At 34.9% G+C, this 22,636-nt stretch overlaps 2 protein-coding genes across 6 annotated transcripts in view; both read right to left on the bottom strand.

The window, feature by feature from the left end:
- LOC108736292 (sex peptide receptor) overlaps positions 1-22,636 on the bottom strand; it is a 298,323-nt gene that overhangs the window by 169,885 nt on the left and 105,802 nt on the right. For all 5 annotated transcript variants that reach the window (XM_025974306.1, XM_025974303.1, XM_025974307.1 and 2 more), the window contains exon 3: positions 1,420-1,452. The gene's annotated coding sequence lies outside the window, so the exon portion shown is untranslated. The remainder of the gene's footprint in view (positions 1-1,419; positions 1,453-22,636) is intronic.
- LOC108736299 (polygalacturonase-like) lies at positions 20,259-21,302 on the bottom strand. The gene has a single exon (XM_018468664.2). The coding sequence runs from the start codon at positions 21,300-21,302 to the stop codon at positions 20,259-20,261; it is 1,044 nt and encodes a 347-aa protein (XP_018324166.2).

Genomic DNA, 22,636 nt, shown 5'->3' with positions numbered 1-22,636 from the left:
AAGGAGTCAAGGTATGTTCCAAGTCGTCTTTACCCTCTTTACCTGATAGGTATATTTATAAGATAATTTTTTAATAGGGAACTTTCAATCTCAATCCAGAACCGGCCCAGTATATTGAAATTTTAAGATATTATGATCACAAAACCAATAACCTTAACCAAATTGGCAAAATTTGGATTTTAAAGTCAAAATATTTCAAAATCTTGATGTATCTGCGGCAATTCTGAGGCCAGCTTCAACCTCAGCAACGCAGTATTTATTTTCAATCCCAAATTTTGTTTCCATTTGATATTTCGCATAATTGCCTACCTACAACTTGACTGCAATGACAGGTGTTAATAAGAAGTAAAACTTTTATTTGTTTAAATTAGTCATTTTAATAAATTTTACATTTTCCATTTGATATTTATTTCGGAATTAAGTTTTGAGTTCCCGTTAGGCAAGGTTCCGCTTTGTTAAAGTGATTTTCCTGTGCCTTCTATACAAAAAGATTTTACGGCTTCCTGCCTGTTCGAATTGGTTTTCTACAATAATCGATTCAATTTTCCTATGCTTTATCGTAGATATTTTCCTCCTGGCTTTATATAAATGTATTCTATATACACATCTATTCAACGCGCATATAAGGTAGATACTCTATTATATTATTATTTTAAGATTGCGTGTGCCCTATCAACGTACGTAGTTTGTAGGAAGCAATGTGATCAATACTGACTGAAGTTAGCAACAGTAGATATTGAACTTGTCAGTTGAAATTTAACTGTACAAGTGACGATGTACAATTCAATGAAATTTGAATTTATATGTTTTCAAAGTAATATTCTAAGTTTACAAACTCAATACGAGTTACATCGGAAAATCTTAGATGAAGTCATTGGGTTAGAATACAAGACAGCGTTGGTTCACCAGGCCTATGAATTAAAAAACACAGATGGAGTTAGCGTCGTCATGATATATCCAAACAGTAGCAGTAGCTAGCATAGCGATTGCAGCGCCTTAGTTCAAATTTTTGGAACACCATTTTCAAGTGCGTTCGTTCTCTTGTACTCTTACCTCCAAATGTACTCACGAACCGCTACTGGTCAGCATTTCATGGGCAATTTCCTAAATAGCATTTAAATTTTGACAAACTACTGTCCGTGATTTATACTGTAATAGAATTAAGTTTGCAATTTATTGAACTTCTTTACAAACAAATCCTTCCAACTCTAACTGTATTATTGCAGTTGGTACAGTGCCAGAAACACTTGTTCGTAAGCAGGTGATTTCTGGGCAAAACAATTAGTTTCAACATAAATATTAAAATAATGGTACGACATTCCAGCAGAAGTTGAGGCATCAAATGTGTTCAGATACAGATTTCATCGTAATAAACCGCGTATTATGATATTCTACAGAAATATTGCACTGAGCACTTACCGTTATCATCTTACATCTTACGTCCAAGGATCCCTGGAAAAGAAAATAACGTTATTTATAAAGGTACGTTACGCATTAACAAAAATGGACAATGTCATACTATAATATTCAGCCTATTCATAAAATTCAATTTCTACAGCATAGAGCTTAATAAAAAGGTACACCATGCATTATATAAATATGGCAGTCGATGTTTTCAGTATGAATCTCAAGCGAGTATACTCATGAGTCGAAGTCGTGTTTAAGAGAAAGCCGTAGGTAAATTTTAAAAACATGTCACCTATTTAAAATAGCTTAACTTCCCATGCGTCAAAAATCTTAATTAGAATTGTACAGAGGAGGATGGAAAAAAGGGCGGAAGAACTATAAGGAGAAGATCGATTGAGTGTATTTTTTTGTATTCCTTTACGTATTTCGATAAATTTAGTTTTTCTTCTAGTTTTTGCCTGTCTTTTCAATTTTCTCTGCGAACAGAGGATTCTACGGAAGTTAATAAAAGATAGGTGAGATAGGTTGGTAGGACACCTTCTCAGCCATGAAGGTTGACATAATGGAGGCAGAAACAGGAGTTAAGAGAAGTAGAGGTAGACCTTCTAATAGATTACTGTTCGCAAATAGTTAAGGTTGTGGGATGTTCTAGTTTTTGCGAAGATTAAATCAGGATAGGAAAGAGTGGAAGTGCGTGGCCAACCAGTCTTAGGACTGACGACCTTATGATGATGACGATTTAAAATAGCTCAGTCCATTTGCTATCCGACATAGGATTGTTATTACAAGCACATTAATATCCATAAATTAAGCAACTACCTAGAACAACTCGATCAGTTGGTGGCAACAACCACAATTACAGTACAGATAGACACCCATAGCGTGCCATTTTTCAGAGGCATGTAAAAATTGTAAATATCTTAAACACCGAAAGACTGGAATTACTTTGCAGAGGTAACTCTTCATTCCAAAAAGTAATACGACAAGGTGATACAGTGTGACTGTGATTATAAGAATAATTGTTAAAATTGAATTTCGTCGACATCCGCAGTGATGAGGTGACTGACAGGAATTAACGAATAGCTGAAATTTCAAATTTTGAACGTATTTGCGCCCTTCCAATATCGCGAAAATAAGAAAACACAATGGGGCAGGTAATCCCGAAATAAATCCTTAAATCTTACTTGTCGTTATTCTCTCACTTCCAACAGTCTAAAAGGAATGAAATAAACCAACAAAGTTTTTTCTTGACAGTCGCACTAAGCTCTCCGTGATTTGCAACTTCGCTTGGATCGATCAACCTTTTGTTGCCTTTGTGGTCGCTTACTAACTACACGACTTAACGAGGCATAAATTTCATACCCACGCATTTACACGCCATATAAGGTATAAGGTATCGCCATCAAGATTTATTTGAAACGCAAGCATTTAAATATTTAAATTTGTAGATGCTTCCGAATTTGCTTGAAACTGAAATTTGCCTTTATTTCATAGACTTTAACGGAATGGTGCACTCTGAAAATTCCTGATTTTACTGCCTGAACAAATGCAGTTATCCAAAAAGTTGAAATAAAAATTTTCTCTCTTGGAAATAATGAATTTCCTCGCCATTATGAGAGGTACGTTTTCATCGCTGCAGATGTTTCACTACGTGTAAAACAAGAGAAAATTTATCTACTTCAGAGACTAGGTACCAGTCCAGAATGAATAAAAAATTAAAATGTAATTTTCGCTTTCTCCATTTCTGTAAACATGCATTTATAAACTTAACACTGCATTAGCAGTTAGAGAGAACGAATATAAGATTTATGTGCTATATTTCATTGAAAATGATCGCCTAGCCGAAACTTGTTACGAGTTTTCTAACAGAGAAGTTCATGAAGGCCAGTATTCTGTCGAAGCAACCAGACGCGGATTGCGATTTCGATCTTATTGGATCTCATCAGCGCGTCACAGACAGCTTCGATAGAACACAGACAAAATCTACCTGTTGCCTTGAGACAACGTTTTATGAAATCCTACAAACGCCGCGGTAAACGCCATCTGCAGTACAATGCTACATTTTGTGGAATTCAATATGTTCAACAACCTCTATTTACATAGCTTCCTAGTAATTTTTTTTTGTATTTCTCTTGTACTATTTTAGGATTATTTTCAATAAAATCATGGATTTCATCTTCCACAGCGGCGATATGGATTGGCACCGTAAACAAGTATCATGTCATATCATTGTAACAACTGTTCTACAATGATACACTACTACTACTCCAATAATTAGTACTGTATTATTAAAATAGTTTATTGAACTGCATATCGGTTGACTCAATACAAGGTTGAAACGTTAATAAACATCTTCAATCATGATCGGCGTCGTAAATAAGTATGTCACATCATTGTAACAACTGTTTTACAATGACACACTGACCTACTGTAATGATTGGTGCAGTATTGTCGAAATAGTTTATTGAACTACATATCAGTTGAATAAATATAATGTTAAAACGTTAATAAACATTTTGAATCACTCTTAATCTGGTTTAACAAATTAGAAGTAATACATGACTGAAAGATACAAAAGAAATACAATACTGATGCAGCTATTTACCAGAAAATTGAATGCGGCGTTGCGTTGTTGTATTTTTCTGAATGATTTACCAGGATCGGACTGACCCTTGTCTATACTTTTCCTCGAAAACACTCAACATTCCAACCAGAAAACATTTTCTTACTGTTTTATATTTCCTAGGACCCTATTATCTCCTTCAAGCTTTATACTTATTCCAGAAACACCCTGCATATTTGTAAGTATACATATACATGAAGCACTCGTTCTCGACCACTTTCCCCTAATATAAGCCAATGATTACGTTAATCTGGTTTGAACTTCCATCGGACCAAATTGAACTAAATAATTTGTTGCGCCTCTGTTTCGTTTCATCGTAAATGCGTCAGTTTTATTTTCACATAATCTTCTCGAAACCGGACGTTAATCTTTCGATTCTACTTCCCGCTTGGAATAAAAAAGGTCGCTTCTGTTTCCCCGGTGACTTAAAGAGAATAGTAATTAATCAAACATTAGAAATGTACCTGTTGACATTCGGAATGGAAATTTAATTTTATGGGCGACTGAACTCCACTAAATGAACAGCGAGCTGTTTAAAAATTCCAAATAACGGAAATGTTACTCTATATATGTAACCAGGTAATTAAAAAATAGTACCTATAGTTGAGACGTTCATAATTGGCACAGTACCCAATGTAAATGTCGCTTTTACTCTCTTCTTTCTATTTACTATCTAGACTAAAGCGGTTGCTGACGGAACGCCAACTTTTACGCACGATAGACGTTGTAGGGAATATCGTAAACATAGAAGAGAGATGTCAGATAGGAATTGCAGCGGACACTAATCAATAAAACGGAATAACATTACACCAGTTCATGTGTAACAGAAAGAGATGCGAACAGCAGAATTTCAGCATGTTGCTAGCAAAGATATGATTCTAACTAGGCAGTTATAAATCCGACCCTGATCTTTTGTGTACCTAAGCAACCTCTGATCGCTGCACCGCTTACTATTATTCGGTTATCTCTTTTCACTCTATCTGTACTACTCATGAAGCATTTCCTAACTTAATAAGGGCGTGTTCCAAACGCAGCAAATGACTACAGTCCCAAGTGGAAACAAGAAAGAAGATACGTCCATTCTCACAGATAATTCATTGCGAACTTTGCCTATTTTGATCGTACCAACTATACCGTTATTTTTTAAATTACCTTTTATGTTTTTCGATTGAGCTAAACGTAATGTGCTGTTTTGTTAACGCAACAGTACAGGAACTTTCAAACAATTAGGAAGATTAAAGTTCACTTTCCGCCTTTCCAACAGGAGTCACGGTTTGATGAATGAAGCAAGCTTAATTCTGATCCTGCCGTGCTCCCTACAAATCCTGCATTTTTGGCTTAAACCATTGTCTCCCGTTTATCTGATAAATGAAAGGCACGGCTTATAAAAAGTAAACCTTAGTTTTTCCTTATATGTATTTATAACAGAGTATTAGCTTGAATTTTTACTCCGGGAAACAACAAAGCATTCGCTTAAAATTTACGAAAGCGAGAATTTGTGGAAACCGGGGGTTAAATGTTATGTAAACTGAGATGATGAATGAGAACCATTTAATCTTAATCTAGTTTTGTTTTCTACGTGGTTTATGCTCACGCTCATGTTCAATTAATCAATCTGGAAGTCACCAAATGCGTAGGTGAGAATCCATAAATCTTATAATCGGTCTTCCCGCCATTACAAGCTTTCACAACGTTTTTTTATTACATATCAACGATTGAGAATACGTTGACGTTAATGACCATTAATTTTACTGTAGCAGAAGTTATTTGTATATTAATACTAAATGATGGTTTAAATAATTATATAAGCTTCTAAATGGTCTGTTTGTTTACTCTTTTCTACACCTGGATTGGCCAAATATAGCAAGTATTCCAATTTCACAAAGGAAGAGCATGAACTGTAAGAAAGTTGATTAACATGAAGCAACGTCGAGTATATCTCCATCTATAGTGTTTACTTCTAATCTTGTTATACTTCCAAACTAAATAAACGAAGCAGCTTGTACTTCTGTTTGTAATAAGCATTAGCATCCATCAAATAAATAACTCTTTTTGTATTTGATTTACGTATCTGTCATCTATCTATTGCATTATTAATATAAGATTGTTTGCACGTCATCAACATAATCTGTTCGAAGCAATCCGAACAGTATCAAGTGAAGTTAGCTATAGTAAATATTGAACTCAGTTGAAATACAGATAAGTGGCTATTTAAGTATACTTCATTTACATTCTCTGGCGATGTGCCCCTTCCAATGTCTTGGATGCGCGCTGGCAAAATCGTAGGTAGGGAGAAAAAGCTCATTATACTCCCGACTTTTGTTCATTAAACATACTTTTTCATACAGTACCTGTCAAAAATTTTGTTCAATCATGAATAGTAGTGCGAGTCGAAAACAAGCGTTCAAGCCTTTAATACGTCTTCAAATATAAATAAACATCTTGTTGATATTTTCAGTAGTAAATGCTACCAATAACAGCACATTTGAGCAATGCAATTGTAGTGGATAAAATGGTCAATTTTCAGTGCAGTACTGTACGGATTATACGCTCCTCACCGGTTAAGGGTTTGGCCGAGAGTTGTCTCCTTCCTTTTCTGGCCTAGTGCTGTTCTTTTCTACTTTGCGCCGGTCAAACTGAAGGTCACATCGCTACAGAATGTAAACGAGGTATATGTATAGAACTAATTAACAACGACTGAACTAACTTGAGCTATGACATACGTTCTAACGTATATGCGTGTTGTAATGTAAAGCACTATCAAGGAGAATAAGTTCGGTATGTCAAACAACAACAAAAACTTTTATACAACCATCCAATAGTTTTTTACATGATTGTACACCACTTTCACTAAATATCTGGGTAATTATTAATGTATTATGCAAACAAATTTATCGTTTTGTCCATGTTTTTCAAAAGTACCAACTTAATTTATTACTTTTTAAGATTATATATTAAATAACGTTTAAACAGATTATTCCTCCCTTTTAACAAGTACAAAAAATTGTTTACAAACTGTCGGCCCATTATTTTATCACCACGAAATGAATTTCGCAGAGGTCAAATGTCACAAAAATCATCTTGAACTTAACTTAAGAAGATTACTGTGAGTTGTCGGTTTAGATGATTGATTGGCTAAATTGAAGGAGAAGGGCGTGAAAGGAAGAAAGTAAATTGGTCTGATATTTTTAATATTTCAGGTCGGATTTTCTCGACAAATATTCAATATCAACTTAAAAGTTGGCGATAATACGAATTATTTATGCTACTTGGTTGGGCAATTGAAATTAAACTGAATTAACGTATCTATTTCGAAGGCCTAATTATAAGTCCTAATCACCAGTGTATGATTTCTAGGTAATTAGATTGCCATATGATAGTACAAAGTCCCAGAGGTATTAATAGATGTTAAAATGACTAAGTACGCTATTAATTTACTCTCTGTAGATACTATATATTGCTACGAACAGAATTTTAGGGGTTAATATTGGCTGAGAAATTACATAATCCGTCATCTGCCCCAATTGAATTCCCATTGGCGTGGTGTAAATATGTCATAGGCAATTTATCAATCATATCTACTAATTAACTATATCCTCTCAAACAAAGAAACCACGGAACAACCTGCCGCCTTGTCACAGCGTTTTATGAAATCCTACAAACGACGCGGCAAACGCCATCTATGCTACAATGCTACATTCAGCAAATAGATATCTATCTACGTAAATGGGCTTTGTTGAACATATTGAATCAAATGATCCTTGAAAGAACTTTTGTAACGGGCTCAAATGAAGTTTTGAATTTCAAAATTAATTATTAGTATGGAAAATCTAGCGAATGATGGAGTAGAGAAATTACTACTGTCAGGATTTGTTTAGCGAAAAGGATAAGAGTTGAAGAACATTATTTTCACACAGATGATGATATAGGATGACACACACACACAAACGCACACATATATGTTTGTTATTGAGCTTCAGTGGAGAGATATGAACATTCCTCGAAAATATATTTTACCCGGAAACGTTAATAAAGTACAGGCCAAACTTCATATTCTATTACCTACCTAAGAGCTCAACAAGTTATTGCATTTCTTCTAAACTTTAACTTCAACTTTTCTCATACAATTCTCAACAAAATTCACGGAAAATAATCTGAAACTCAAATAAATAAATGTGTATAATAGAAGATACTCTACAATATTGTCAAATATCTTTATAAAATGTAAATAAAATGAATAAAAATAAAATTGAATAAAAAAATTACGGATGTGTTTTGATGAAACATGTTTATCCAACAAGAAGCTTAGTAAACACTGTATAATTGGTTTGACTGAAAAGTCATCATCAAGAATAAAAAAGTGGTCTGTTATCTGTCGAAACTGCCAGACGCGGATCGCGATTTCAATTTTTTTGGATCTCGTCAGCGCGTCGCAGGCAGCTCCGACAGAACACAGACCAATTTTTACCTGCTGCCTCAACAGTGCGTTTTAGCAAATACCACAAATGGCGCGGTAAACGCCATCTGTAGTACTATGCTACATTTTAGGATTATGTATGCACCTGGAATTATTTTATTCGATTATGGTAACGTGCCTATCACGTTGAGGTTAGCTACGCCGGGATTCGTTTCAGCAAGTAGATATCCATATATTTAAATGGACCTTGTTGGAGCATACGTAATCCTAAAGTGTAGCATCGTACTACAGATGGCGTTTACCGCGCCATTTGTGGTATTTTCTCATCATCAAGAGTACAGTTAAATAGCATTATGTACTTATATAATAAAATTCTTGAAACTAAGTATTTTATCATTAAGTTTAACATCACCAATAACTCGTTTTAACAAGAATTAGAATCCACCATTAACAATTCTTCGTACATTTCACCTTGTAATAAGGGCATCATTAAAAGCCAATATTCTACAGTAATGTACGCTAATATTTACTACTGATTAAGTGTTTCATTTAATTTATTTTAATGAAAATGTCTAAAAATAAAAATCTTTTGTTGTTTCCATCACTTTTTACATAATCAGCCCAAACAATCAACGAATCCCACGCTTCCCGTTTCCTCTTCCTTCTTCTCGGTTTCACGTAAGGAATAGGCGAAAGTCCTTGAGTAGGTGAGTGTGTATTTTCGCTTAAGTTCCAGTCTTCTAGACTCGATGAAACTCCGAAGTTTCGATATAATTTATGAACTGCCTACCATTTCCGTTGCCCGAGGACTCAAGTTAATCCATAATTAAACAAGATTACTGCTAGAAACGTTCTCAACTGAATTCAATTAAATAACGCTCTAGTTGTTCCCTTATCAGACTGATTGTTTTGAAAGAAAGTCAACAACTTTTACAGAAAATACTCAAACGCAAAGTACTTCTCATGTAATATTGAGTCGGTCATTGTATCTAATTATTCCAGCAATGTTAATTATAGTAATTTTGTTTATACAGAGTATTTCTGTAATAAGTAGAAAGCTTAAGGGAGTTGAAAGGATACTGTAAAATAAGAAAATTAAGTTAATGTTTTTGAAAAACGTAATCGAAAGTTCAGGCAAGAACCGGTCCGGACCATGTAGGATTACACAGAGATATGCGACATTGCAACGCCGCGTTCAATAAGCTGCTACTTAGTAGCATCCGTGATGTATTTCTTTTGTATTTATGATTATTATAGATTAAATTGGCGATGTTTATGTTTACAATTAGCCTAAAGTATGTCTTTATTTTTTTAACGTTAAAGGCTCGTATTTTATATGTAATTAAAAAGTCATTAGAAGTAGGTCAATGTGTCAATGTCATAGGTCAGTGCAAGACAGTGCATACTATCAGCTATGAACAAAGTGGTTATTTAATTATTTGTTATCGCATTGGGCGTCTAAAGATTATTATGTAAAATAAGCCGTTGATATTTCTTGTATTTGTCGTTCCACAACCGTCAGTGTCTACATTGTTCATCGATGTAGTTGCTTAGTTATTCTCTGTGCGTTGCCAATTCACGCCCAGTACCGGCTTCGGTTTTCTTATAAATTTTTTTATCCCTTAGCCGCGCTGACTTACTCACCGACTCTTTATTGCATTTAGCTCAGAAACACCTGCATATGTACATTTAGTATGGATAGAGTAAAAGATAAACATAAGTACAATACGTAAGAAGATTTATTCTTATTTTGACCCACACGAAACACTGTATAAAGGCAATGGGATCGAAATTCCGATCCACATGTAACGGTTTTGACTGACCACCATGAATTTTTTGTTCCTCAAAAAATATTTACACAACCATGCAGTGAAACGTTGCTATATAACCGAAAGGTCGTTACAACTGAAATTGCTAATAGTGACTGAAGTGACTAAAATTTACTACCCACCACAATCCATTATTATTAATGGATAAACTTAGTCATTACATGTATTTACCCTATATGACTTACATACATTCAAACGGTTGTAACCTACTTGCACTTCTTGGGTGATATTCAATATTCCAATGTGCTATTGACATAACTTTGTGATTGGGTTTACTGATATCATAAACGTAATCTATCGACAGCTTTACAATAAATTCATTTCTACCTTTTGTTTTATTTTTGCGTCAACGCCGAAGCTTTCACAATGCTATATGAATTATGTTATGTGCATATATGTATATTAACATATGTTGTTAGAAGCGAATAACAGAGTTTACATTTAGGAAAATCTTTCATTTTCTTACCACCGAGTCACCATACATGTACGTAAATTGTAAACAGATATATGCTGACAAATATTTACCTACACTAACGATAAATGCCATGTTATTAGATACGGTAGACTGCTTGGTAAACACTGCTTCGAGCTTTGAAAGTTCATGAATTTAATATGAAAATTTCCTTTTAGGACAGGGGGCTCATTTTGCATCAATATTGTTGCAGATTATGATATTGTGCAATCACAAACGGTAGGTATATAGCCTATAAACCTCGCGGCTATATTGACATTAATTTGTATTTCAAAAGTAAGGTAAAAAGTCTGAAATCTTTGCAACTTTTATTGCGCAAAACGCTATAAATTTATGATACTGCTTGTAATCCTGAAGACATCTTGGTAAATGTCTAGATGATGGCACCCGAAGGGGTGGGGGTGAGTGGGATCGAAAGAGGAGGTCTCCCCCACCACTGTACCATAAAAAGTTCGTAAGGGTAGGGGGGATCGAAACAGGGTAAAGGGGATCGAAGGAGGTTGGTCATCTGAGTAAAACCCCATAAAAAATTAGCAGCTGTCTCACCCCCATAAGCAGTTATGGGAGTTGAAAGTTTGAAATTTTCATACACTATAATTGAAATAAAATTCAATAAAAAAATATTTTCAAGCGGGTGGAGGTGGGGGATCGAAAGAGAGTGGTCACTTGAACAAAACCCGATAACCTAACCTAACCTAACCTAACCTACCCTATTGATACAGATATTTAAATAATGTTTTATATAACTTTCTCAATATTTTTCATTAGTTTTACCTTTGAATATTGTTTAAGAATGACTATATAAACATTTACATACCTAGAAATGTATAAAAATTGGCATATTTATTAACTTTGAACCCTGATAACTTTTTATGTGAGTGAGACCGCCACGAACTTTTTATGGTACAGTGGTGGGGGAGGCCTCCTCTTTCGATCGCCCCCCACCCCCACCCCGAAGGACCATCATCTAGACTTTTACCGACATCTTAATTCAGATAACTCCTTGTATACGGAATTGCACCATAAAAGAACGAATATAACTCGGAGGCAATATTCACTGTTTCGAAGAACTTTATGATTAATTTTGAGTCTAGGGCAGGATCATACAAGTGGATTCTCCAGCTTAGCCTTTAAACCGTACAACATGTATCATATATCTGGCAAAGTTTACCAATATAAATCCAGTTTTAGACAACAGCTACCACTCTATTTTCCACTTACAAGTATAGGTATACGTCTGGTATTAACGTAAGTATATACTTACTAGTTATTACAACATAAGCACCTGATGCTTTTAGCTATATTCTGTAATATTATCTCTTGTAAGCACATTAGTTTTGTCATGATATATAATGTAGAAGTGGATGTAAACAGTTTCAAGAGTTCGGCAGGAAAATTTGTAATTGCATGGCAGAGTTAAGTAGGTAAATAATGTAGAAATAACTGAATGAAAATTTAATTTAAAAAATCAATAACCCAACAGCGTAAAAAGTGAACTGAAAAAATAGAAAGAAGATCTGGGTATCACGGTAAGTTAACAATCTGTAAAGATCATGATATTAAGTAGGAGACGTCCAACAGACAGATACAATAATCTCTCATTCAACGAGTGGCTATTTGTAAAGATTTCCCAACTCCAAATTACGCCACGTTTTTTTAACTGTTTTCAATTTCTTATATCATAAATTAATGTTTTCACACCATAATAATGTGTACAATATTCACCCTCAGCACTGTATGTAAAAGACGATTTATTAAAAGATTAAAATGCTCAAACTCCAACGTTAAAATACAACATGAACATCCAAAATACTTTTCGGTACCTTGCAGAAAACTAAAGACAAAAGGTAAGACAGACATTATAAATATTGATTGATGTGTCCCAATGAGTATAACCCTACATGTTAACTATAACGTTCAAAGAACCTTACAAAGCAAAAATGTCCTTGTTAGTTGCTTAATTTTCCACTAAATAGAGATAGGTAGGTATTCACCATAAAAAATTTTTCTACAATTAAAAATATTGCCAATGACAGTGGCTTCAGTTTTAATATATTATTGATACAATAGTCAACAATATATTTATGAATCTCATTTCAAGATCCTTAACTATTCAAAAAGATCGAAAGACAAGGTCTCCCCGACCACTGTACCATTAAAAGTTCGTGGCGGTCCCACCCCATAAAAAGTTATGGGGGTTAGATGGGGATGGAGGTAGGGGGGATCGAAAGAGGGTGGTCACCTGAGTAAAACCCCATAAAAAATTGCAGCGGTCTCACCCCCATAAAAAGTTATGGAGGTTGAAAGTTGATTATTTTGACAATTTTCATACACTATAATTCAAACAAAATTCAATAAAAAAATTATTTTCAAGCGGGTGGAGGTGGGAGATCGAAAGAGGGTGGTCACTTAAACAAAATATAACTTGTATATTTATAAATCTCATTTCAAGATCCTTAACTATTCAAAAAGACACCATCAAAATCAAGTTTACTGCTATACAGTACGAGCCAAGACTTTTTCGAGAACTCGAAGGCATTTTTCTAAATTGCACATAGTTAACACTTAAACCCTCTTATACAAATTCCTGTTGATAATACCGAGAATAATTGATTGCAAAAATTTCAGTAAGAAATATATTGGAGACACTAAACGCAAGTTCAAAGAGCATGTAATTCGTGCCGGTTTAGTAGAACTGAAAAATCAACTGTTGTCCAACATATTCTTAGTGAAAATCATAGTATTCATTAATAACAACAATCTTAATCGAATTAAGGATAATAGAAACAATTACTTTCTTATCAGTTTCTTAATTAATTCTGCTTACTAGTATCAATGCTTCTAATGATTTAGAAAACACCATCTCTAGTACGATGCTACATTTTAGGATTACGTATGCTCCAACAAGGTCCATTTAAATATATGGATATCTACTTGTTGCTGAAACCAATCCCGGCGTAGCTCACCTCAACGTGAAAGGCACGTTACCATAATCGAATAAAATAATTCGAAGTGGTCTGTATTCTGTCGAAACTGCCAGACGCGGATCGCGATTTCGATCTTTTTGGACCTCATCAGCACGTCGCAGGCAGCTCCGACAGAACACAGACCAACTTTTACCTGCTGTCTGAACAGAGCGTTTTAGAAAATACCACAGATGGCGCGGAAAACGATCATGAGATCCAAAAAGATAGAAATCGCGATCCGCGTCTGGCAGTTTCAACAGAATACAGACCACTCCGAATTATTTTATTCGATTATTGTAACGTGCCTATCACGTTGAGGTGAGCTACGCCGGGATTCGTTTCAGCAAGTAGATATCCACACAAATGGACCTTGTTGGAGCATACGTAATCCTAAAATGTAGCATCGTACTAGAGATGGCGTTTTTCACGCCATTTGTGGTATTTTCTAAAACGCGCTGTTCAGACAGCAGGTAAAAGTTGGTCTGTGTTCTGTCGGAGCTGTCTGGGGCGCGCTGATGAGGTCCAAAAAGATCGAAATCGCGATCCGCGTCTGGCAGTTTCGACAAAATACAGACCACTTCGAATTATTTTAATCTTCTAATGATAGCTGTAAGATAAATAAAACCAGTGTTAAGAACTATAACTAGATGTCCAACAATGATCAAAATTTAAAGTTTCACTTCAATAAAATTTCGGTTGTTTCTTTACGACATTCAAAACAAGAATTTTCAGTACTTTCAAGAAGACATTATCCAACGAATTTTCTCTGTTATTCATATTACATTTTACTACATAGAAACTCCCCTGTCGCACAAATTACCTATTCATTCCCCTAGGTATAAATAATAAACGAAAATATTCGTATTAAGTCGGATCTTGCACCTAGTGTCTTTTTTTACAATCAAGCAAAGTTTACGATAGGTCATAAAATGTTAATAGCTTCTAATTTTCTCACAGATTCCTCTTTAATAAATAAGGAGTCGTATGAATTGTATATTACGACGATGTTCGTAGTCTGTTTCATGGTAACCGACTTTAAGAGCAGGCGATATAAAGTTTGATATCATAAAATTAGTCTACGATAATTTACCTCATTCGTAAACATTACTCATCCTATATATATATATTACATGGTGTTATCAGTTTACCTTATCGAATAATAGCCGGCTCATCGTAAAACTAAACACATTTTGTATGTAAATTTGTTCTAGATAAATGGATATTTATTATAATAATCCTCGTTTTTTCGAATATATTTTTATTAAACTGATAAAGTCAACTTTTGTTTAGCAACCCTTTTTATTTTAATCAATAAATAGTTTTACTACAGGTATGTTGCAGCTTACAGCTTACATAGAAACTGATTAATTGTATGCCTGATTAATTATAATTAATTCCTGATAATACCGCCTGTTGGCGTTTGTTAAACAAGATAATCCCTTGGCATATTCTTTCTGCACCTATCCTAAAATTAAAAAAAATTTCAATGTGACAAAAACGATGAAATACTTTTAATATCAACAGGCTTTGTAGCTTACTGATGACGTAGCTGTCTGACCAACGTCTCTCTAATTGTAAAGTATACACTCCATATATGTGAATAAAATAATTCGAAGTGGTTTGTATTCTGTCGAAACTACCAGACGCGGATCGCGATTTCGATCTTTTTGGATCTCATCAGCGCGTCGCGGACAGCTCCGACAGGACACAGACCAACTTTTACCTGCTGCCTTAACAGCGCGTTTTAGAAAATACGACAAATGGCGCTGTAAACGCCATCTGTAGTACAGTGCTACATTTTAGGATTACGTATGCTTCAGCAAGGTCCATATATGGATATCTACTTGCTGAAACGAATCCCGGCGTAAGCTCACCTTAACGTGGTAGGCACGTCACCATAATCGAATAAAATAATTCGAAGTGGTCTGTATTCTGTCGAACTACTGTTCATTATTAGATGATGTTCCAAAGGTTTTTTTTCACTGTTAAAAACGCTTCTTATAATCGCTTGATTTAATGCTGTTAAGTATCTCCAGCTGCAACTACTGACTTCCCCCTTGACGTTTTTCTTAATTCTTCTGATTGTGAGTAAAAAGAAACCGGAAGAGGCTAGGACGGGGCGAGTACAAGGATACAAAAGCATCGTCAACCCGTTTTTTGTGAAAAACTGGCCGATCTTTTCAATAACGTAAGAACAGGCGCGTTGCCATGATAAAGCAGCCGCAATTCAATTCGTTCTTTTTTTCTTACTATCTCACGTTATCGTTGCAGCGCTCTTAATGACCTTTGATAAAAACTGATAGCCGCACTGTTTTTTCAGTTCGTGTCACACTCTGAGACGGTTTTCCCTCCGATCATCGGAAAGCAATCGTGGAACAAACTTTGACGTCTCATAGCGAAATCTTCAGAAGAATTTTTGGGCATGAACTCCAAGAAACTCCTCTTAGTTTCTACAAATCATCAATTGTATCTGTGACTATCAAATATAAGATGACATCGTCCACTTTTTCTAAACATTTTTGTCTGTTCTAGACATGTTGGCGTGACCCGAAAGGACCTGCGATTGACGTGTAGCCACTTAAAAATCCGGTACACCAACAGTATAATTTTGCCTAGCACAAAGCTTCCTTTCCACAAGTTTCCCAGCGCATTGAGCAGGAAACAGCATTTGCATTGCTTTGTAAAGTTTACCATCGCTGAATTCCAGAAAGCGTCACTATAATTTTTCGCGAAAAGTGCCTGTTCAACTGAAAAGCGAGAAGGTCTAATAGTAAACATGTCTTGCAGGATAAAAGAGTAATGACTACCCTTTAAGTCTACACTAAATAATTGTCGTTCTCGTAACTGATATATATTTCTAAAGATCTGATATGACAGAGTGCCTTTGCCTTCGATTATAATCAAAACTAAATTCACTCATCCTATTCCGAAGTTAAAACAAAAAAGTTACAACATCTTGTTTTGCCTGTTTTAAGCCAAAATTTTATGAACGACATTCTGAGAAGGGTCAACATCAAAGAACTCTTCCTAAGAGAAAAAAATGAAACCGACCTGTGTCAAAACAACCAGAAAACTTTGATGTAAAAAGTTTGATACCGTGTAAAAAGTAAATAATGTAGGGACCAAATAGTCCTCATATACCTATACTTTCGAAAAAAATCCTATGGAAGGTGAAAGTTCAAATTATAGAATCGGTCAATCGTATAAATAATTAAAATAAAATGACGTACACTGAAACTTTAAATATTTGTAAAATTTATCAATCAAATTATAATGATTATAATTAAATTGTTTTAATACTTAAAAACAAATCAGTTTCTAATTTTATGAGAGGATAATAAATTAGGAAATTACAGAACTGTATGGCTTGAAGGACGTAATTTTAATCTTCCTCGTAAACCGCAGAAGGATTAGATTAGTAAGTATACATACATACATTAATTAGAATATGAAAGGCTTGCTTATAAGTCATTAAAAGTTTTCTCGAGTGTAATTTAAAATTCTATTTCAAAGATAAGCGTCAACCTGAGAGTTATAAAATCGAAATTAAACGACGAAAGTCTTTGAAACAGCCCCTTTTTTACTACATCTGGACGATAAACAACTTAAATCGGCCCTTTAAACAGTTTATTCAGTTCCTGTTCCCTGAAAGTAACATTATGTTGTGTTCCCAAATAGAGAAAGTTTTAATTAAAGATGTGAGAAAGAAAAGATCTTTTAAAGTTTGAAAGGGTGTTTTAAGCTAGAAACTTAATCTGGAGTGCAGATGAAGAGCTATGCAGCCACTCCTTCTTGAATGGAAATTATAATAAGAAAATGCTGATAAAGAGCAAGTTTCGTTCGAAATGTGTAATTAATAGAGCAATTAGTTTTTCCAATTATTCTCTATAAAGTTTCTACGCTGCTAGCTACCAGATAAGAAAATCAATAGAAACGTAAATTACTTTTGAAAAAGTTTGAGTATTTCAAATATTATTTTACCTTAAGGTACTCTACTCGATGTTTTAGTCAATTTTCAAAGATATTGCAAGAAAATGTCATAGATATAGTGAACGAATGCCGTAGGCAATCGATACCGGCGGCGCCTTTGATGTAACTGAGAGCCGACTGACCCACATTATAAATCATATTGCAAACAACACTTCTACAACAATGGAAAATAATGCGTGAAATACAAAAGTAAATAGTGAAATAAAACAATGTTATCAATAAAAAATATCATTTACCTAAATAACTGTCTGAAAAATTAATCTTACAATGACAGCTCAAATTAAATTTGAAGTGATTGATTCTGACGATGGCGATAGATAATTGCCGGAATTTCGAAGAATGTCATTAATGGATTAATTTGTTTTTCCAATTATCGCTATAAACTTTCCGCGCTGCTAGCAAGGTTCAATTAAACGAGTTACAAAAACTAATGAAGACGCTAATTAGTTTTAAAAAAGTTTAGAGTATGATCTACATGTCTACGTATATGGGACATTATTTTACCATATGATAATTTGGTTAATGTTTTAATCACATATCATCACAAATATGCAAGGAAATAGCACAGGGATTGTTATGAACGAAAGCCGCAGACGATCGATACCGGCGACGTCTTTGACGAAACCGAAAGTCGCCCGATCCACGTTATAAATCGTGTAGAAGATAAGACTTTTACAACAATAGAAAATAGTACGTGAAAGAGAAAACTTAACAGGCGTTCTCATTTATCTAAATAACTGTCTGAAAAATTAATATCCAACAATGACAGCTCAAATTGGATTTGAAGTGATTGCTTCTGACGATGGCAGACTCAACAAAATAAAAGATACATATAAACGGCGGAATTGCGAAGAAAGTCATTATAGAACAAAAATTTAATTGTGCCGATTCGGAAGTCGATAAATACCTACGCAATTTTATAGAAAAAATGTCGCTTTGCTGAAATGTGTTTTTCTTTGTAGTCAACCGCCCTTAGAGAGAGAGAGAGAGTAACCTTTATAATATTATTTCCTCAATTAGGAGTCCACTCGGTTCGTCATCTGAAAATCAATTCGATCGTCGAGCGTAGGTAACTTGGTTACTTAATCTTTCTTCAACTTTGCTGCAAAAGATGTTAATACGTTGAAAGTAAGACTAACGAGGAAAGTAGTTTCGAAAAGGATTAACATTAATCAACATCGACGCGTACTTAATCTTACACAGACAGGAAAGAGATCTATAATTGATTAATAAGATAATAAAGAACGGTCGAAATCAATTGTGGCGTTATTTTTCGTGGTTAGCGTTATCTATCAATCTCATGTCTCTCATGGATCCTTGGAGTGGTACAAATACGTGAAATTCACATGGACTGTAGGAGTGGATGCTTCAAGATTATTAAGTTGCATTATTTGTATCCCGTGTCCGATCCAGTGTAGGTAGTCTTGGAGCAAAAACATCATCCGCTTTAAATGCATGCGCCAATAATAGGTATTGATCGCGTTTCTCTCCTGAAGGAAGTCAACGTTCTGCAAGTCCAAGAATAGTCAAAAGTATCTTCTTACTGTTCGCAAATAGTTAAGAATATGGGTTGTTCTAGTTTTAGGGAAATGCGAAGATTAGCTCAGGATAGGAAAGAGTGGAGGTGCGTGTCCAACCAGTCTTAGGACTGACGACCTTATGATGATGATGATCTTCCCTGCTGACGGTTATTTTTATATAGATACACCTTAGCAGCTTCTTCAACAATAAAACAGATAATGATTAGTGCTTTGGCACAAAGTGAAGATGTACTTCCAGTCTTTCCAAAGCTGTAAGATAAGGAGCAATGTGATTCATACGTAATCCAAAGGGTTTCAAGCTCTTTTAATGTCGTTGAAGAACTTTCATCGTACTTAAGGGTCTAAGTTGTAATTGTTTTCTAAATAACTCTTAAATCGAAGTCGTTGAGACTTTAAGAGATTTGGGCATAGGTCTTGGAGTTCTGCTGGTGCGGACTTTGACAGACAACAAGACTTCTGGGACATAACAAAGACGTCAGACTTGTATCTTTAGAAAAGTCAGACAAGTACAAAAGTACTGACTGCCAAAATGTGACATTGTCTTTTATTGCCCATTTCTGTTGACTGTTAGGGGATTGAATATATAAATGTACTTGTTGCTTTCCATATTATTATTTTCTTTTCGAGAAGGTAGCGGGCTGAATCAGCCCAGATTCTTACTCTTTATGAACTTTAGGCATGGAAGACAGACCGTTATAATCTGAAAAGGTATCCAAACCAATCAGAGTCAAGGTCAGAGGAATGATATGGGCACCATTAACAAATTTTACAAATCACTAATATTTGAAACGGGTCAATTGCCTGCTTCTTTGACTAATTTGTATTCTCCAAGCACCACTGCAGTACTGTTATAAATCGAGAAACACCAAATTACATGATTTCTTATGCACTTATTTTCAGCACATGGCGAAACGCATTCATTGATAAATAAATCAAACTTTATTAACTCTAAATAATTAGTACAACAATGGTCATAATTAGCTCTTTCACCTAGGCATTTATCATATAAATACTCAACATATTGATGCAGAACCAGGTGGTACCCCAGAACAACTACCTGCCGATTGCCCACCATCAAGAATTACATCAGACCAATCCCACTGTGATGCTCCTTGAACTAAAACCATAACCTTGATCCCTCCAGATTTTATCGTACCATGGACATTCTTAACGGTCAGCTTCTTGATTGGAACACCGTCAGTAGCAATTCCATTGGTTCCATTGTTGGTGTAATCACCACGAATGGTAATACCACATTTGCTAATGTTGGTGAGTGTAATGCCTTCGAATATAATATCACTGAGAGATCCTGTCTGTCCATATTCCGTTTGAATTCTGATACCACTGTCAGAGTTGACAACTTCGCAGTTACTAACAACAACATCTGATATGACGTTGTTGCTACGACCACCGAGGTATCCAACTGAAACACCATGTCCACCGGCACAGTAGTTGTTTTCAAAACGGATGTTACTTCCAGAATTGATGGCGACACAGTCACCTTGATTGTAAATTACACTTCTTCTAAGTGTAATTTGGGTAGATTCATCAACATCGAATCCAGAAGTGTTGTAACCATCATCAAAATCAACTTTGGAATTATTCATGAGGACGTTCTCTACTGTAAGATTATGGCATCTATCGATTGAAATGGCATGCACTGGGAAGTCGTAAATGTTAAGGTTTTTAATGACCGAGTTATTGAAGTTTTCTACGTTGAAAAGTTTAGGTTTGGTCTTTTCACCATTCCCGCCATTGTATGAGGAGCCCCCACCGTCAATTCTATTTCCAGGTGCTCCATTTACTGTAATGAGGTTCCCACCAACAAGTATTATAAGACCATACTGCCAATCATCTGTTCCGAAATCGATTACTCCGTCGAATGTAACAGTTGTTCCAGATTTCAATCCACTTAAATCTAATGTTTGACCGGCGGGAACGGTCAAGTCCTGAATGGTGATATTTGTACAAGACTGTTTGATAGAACTTAATTCACTAATTGATGATCCTTCAAGGATACAAGAAAGTTTGGTGTCGCTACTGAGCGGATTTGACATGCTCGAAGCTGCCAAGAGTATGATGCCCAGAAATGTCAATGAATTCATTATATATTTCTGAAATTGATGTATTATTTAAAGAATGTGCCGGATTTTAAGATTAAAAAAATTGAATTGGAATTCTTGATTTTGTCAGTTTTAATAAAATTAGAAACTTTTTTAAAGGAATTAAATGTCAAATACACAGAAACAATATTTTTACGTTCAGGTGATGGGCAACTGCCTAAATGTAGCCATTAGGGATTATTTTTATACTAATTGTAAGTATAGCAATGTAGATAAGATTTATTTGTTTATGTTATCATTTGAATCCATTGTTCCAATCTATTTCGTGTATATTAAACCAAAGTAAAGTGTTAATTGTTTAATCCTAACAATAGAATATCATAAAGTGGTCGTGAAATCAATTTATGATTGATAGATAAGATGTTTAAAGAAAATAATCAATATTAGTTTAGGACACGTTTAATTGAAAATTAAACTAAGTGTTTATCCTACGTCTTGTGCTTTAAAATTAATTAATATCGACTTACGGCGTATTTGCTTTCTGATCTAGACACGCAACAATGTGATAAGGGTTTGTTACACGGGGAATGGGACACGGTCTTAAGTAGGAAGGTGGGTCCTTTGACCCCTTGACTCTTATGCGTGGATACTAGTAATGCATCGGAAACAGAAATGGATGCAGAAGTAAATGGTAAAGTTTTGCGGAAGTGGAAACGGAATCTCATGCGATAGCGGAAATATAATAACTTTTTTTTGCTTCAAAACTGCACTCAAGTTCAGCCAACACATAAAAGTAGTTAATTACCACTTGTTCTATTGTTCCGATATGTTAATTTTAAGAAAGATGAGATTCCGTTATCGAAATAAGTATGCGGAAGTTCCGTAATTGTGGAAGCAGAAACAGAGGCCTTTTGCAATACTAATGAATATACACCTACAGTGTGCATATTTAGAGCTTTCTCCGATACTTCAAGGGTTATTACATCAATTGTTGAGCATTCAATAAAGCCTTTTAATTACCTAAAATTTCAAATTTGATAAGTAAGCCTGCAGAAATTCTGGAGGTACCTACTTGGGTCTGAAGAGTACTACTTTTATCACTCATTCACCCATTAAAACTTTTGACCACTTCTAGATGATTTGGAAGCATGAAACTTACCATGAAGGTAGATCTTTAGGTATATATCGGTGGTTCGAGGCTTGTGTTATATTAATTATGACGCCATGTTCCATACAAAGAATAATATAATTGATATTGAATTTACAGCTTGGTCAGCTTTAACACTACATATTTTAGGGGTTAACGGAATAAATACAAAATTTGCCAA

The sequence above is a fragment of the Agrilus planipennis genome, unplaced genomic scaffold (genome assembly GCF_000699045.2).
Source record: "Agrilus planipennis isolate EAB-ADULT unplaced genomic scaffold, Apla_2.0 scaffold110, whole genome shotgun sequence".
NCBI lineage: Eukaryota > Metazoa > Arthropoda > Insecta > Coleoptera > Buprestidae > Agrilus > Agrilus planipennis.
Note: the sequence above shows the minus strand (reverse complement) of the source record. Positions and strands in the feature narration are given on the sequence as shown.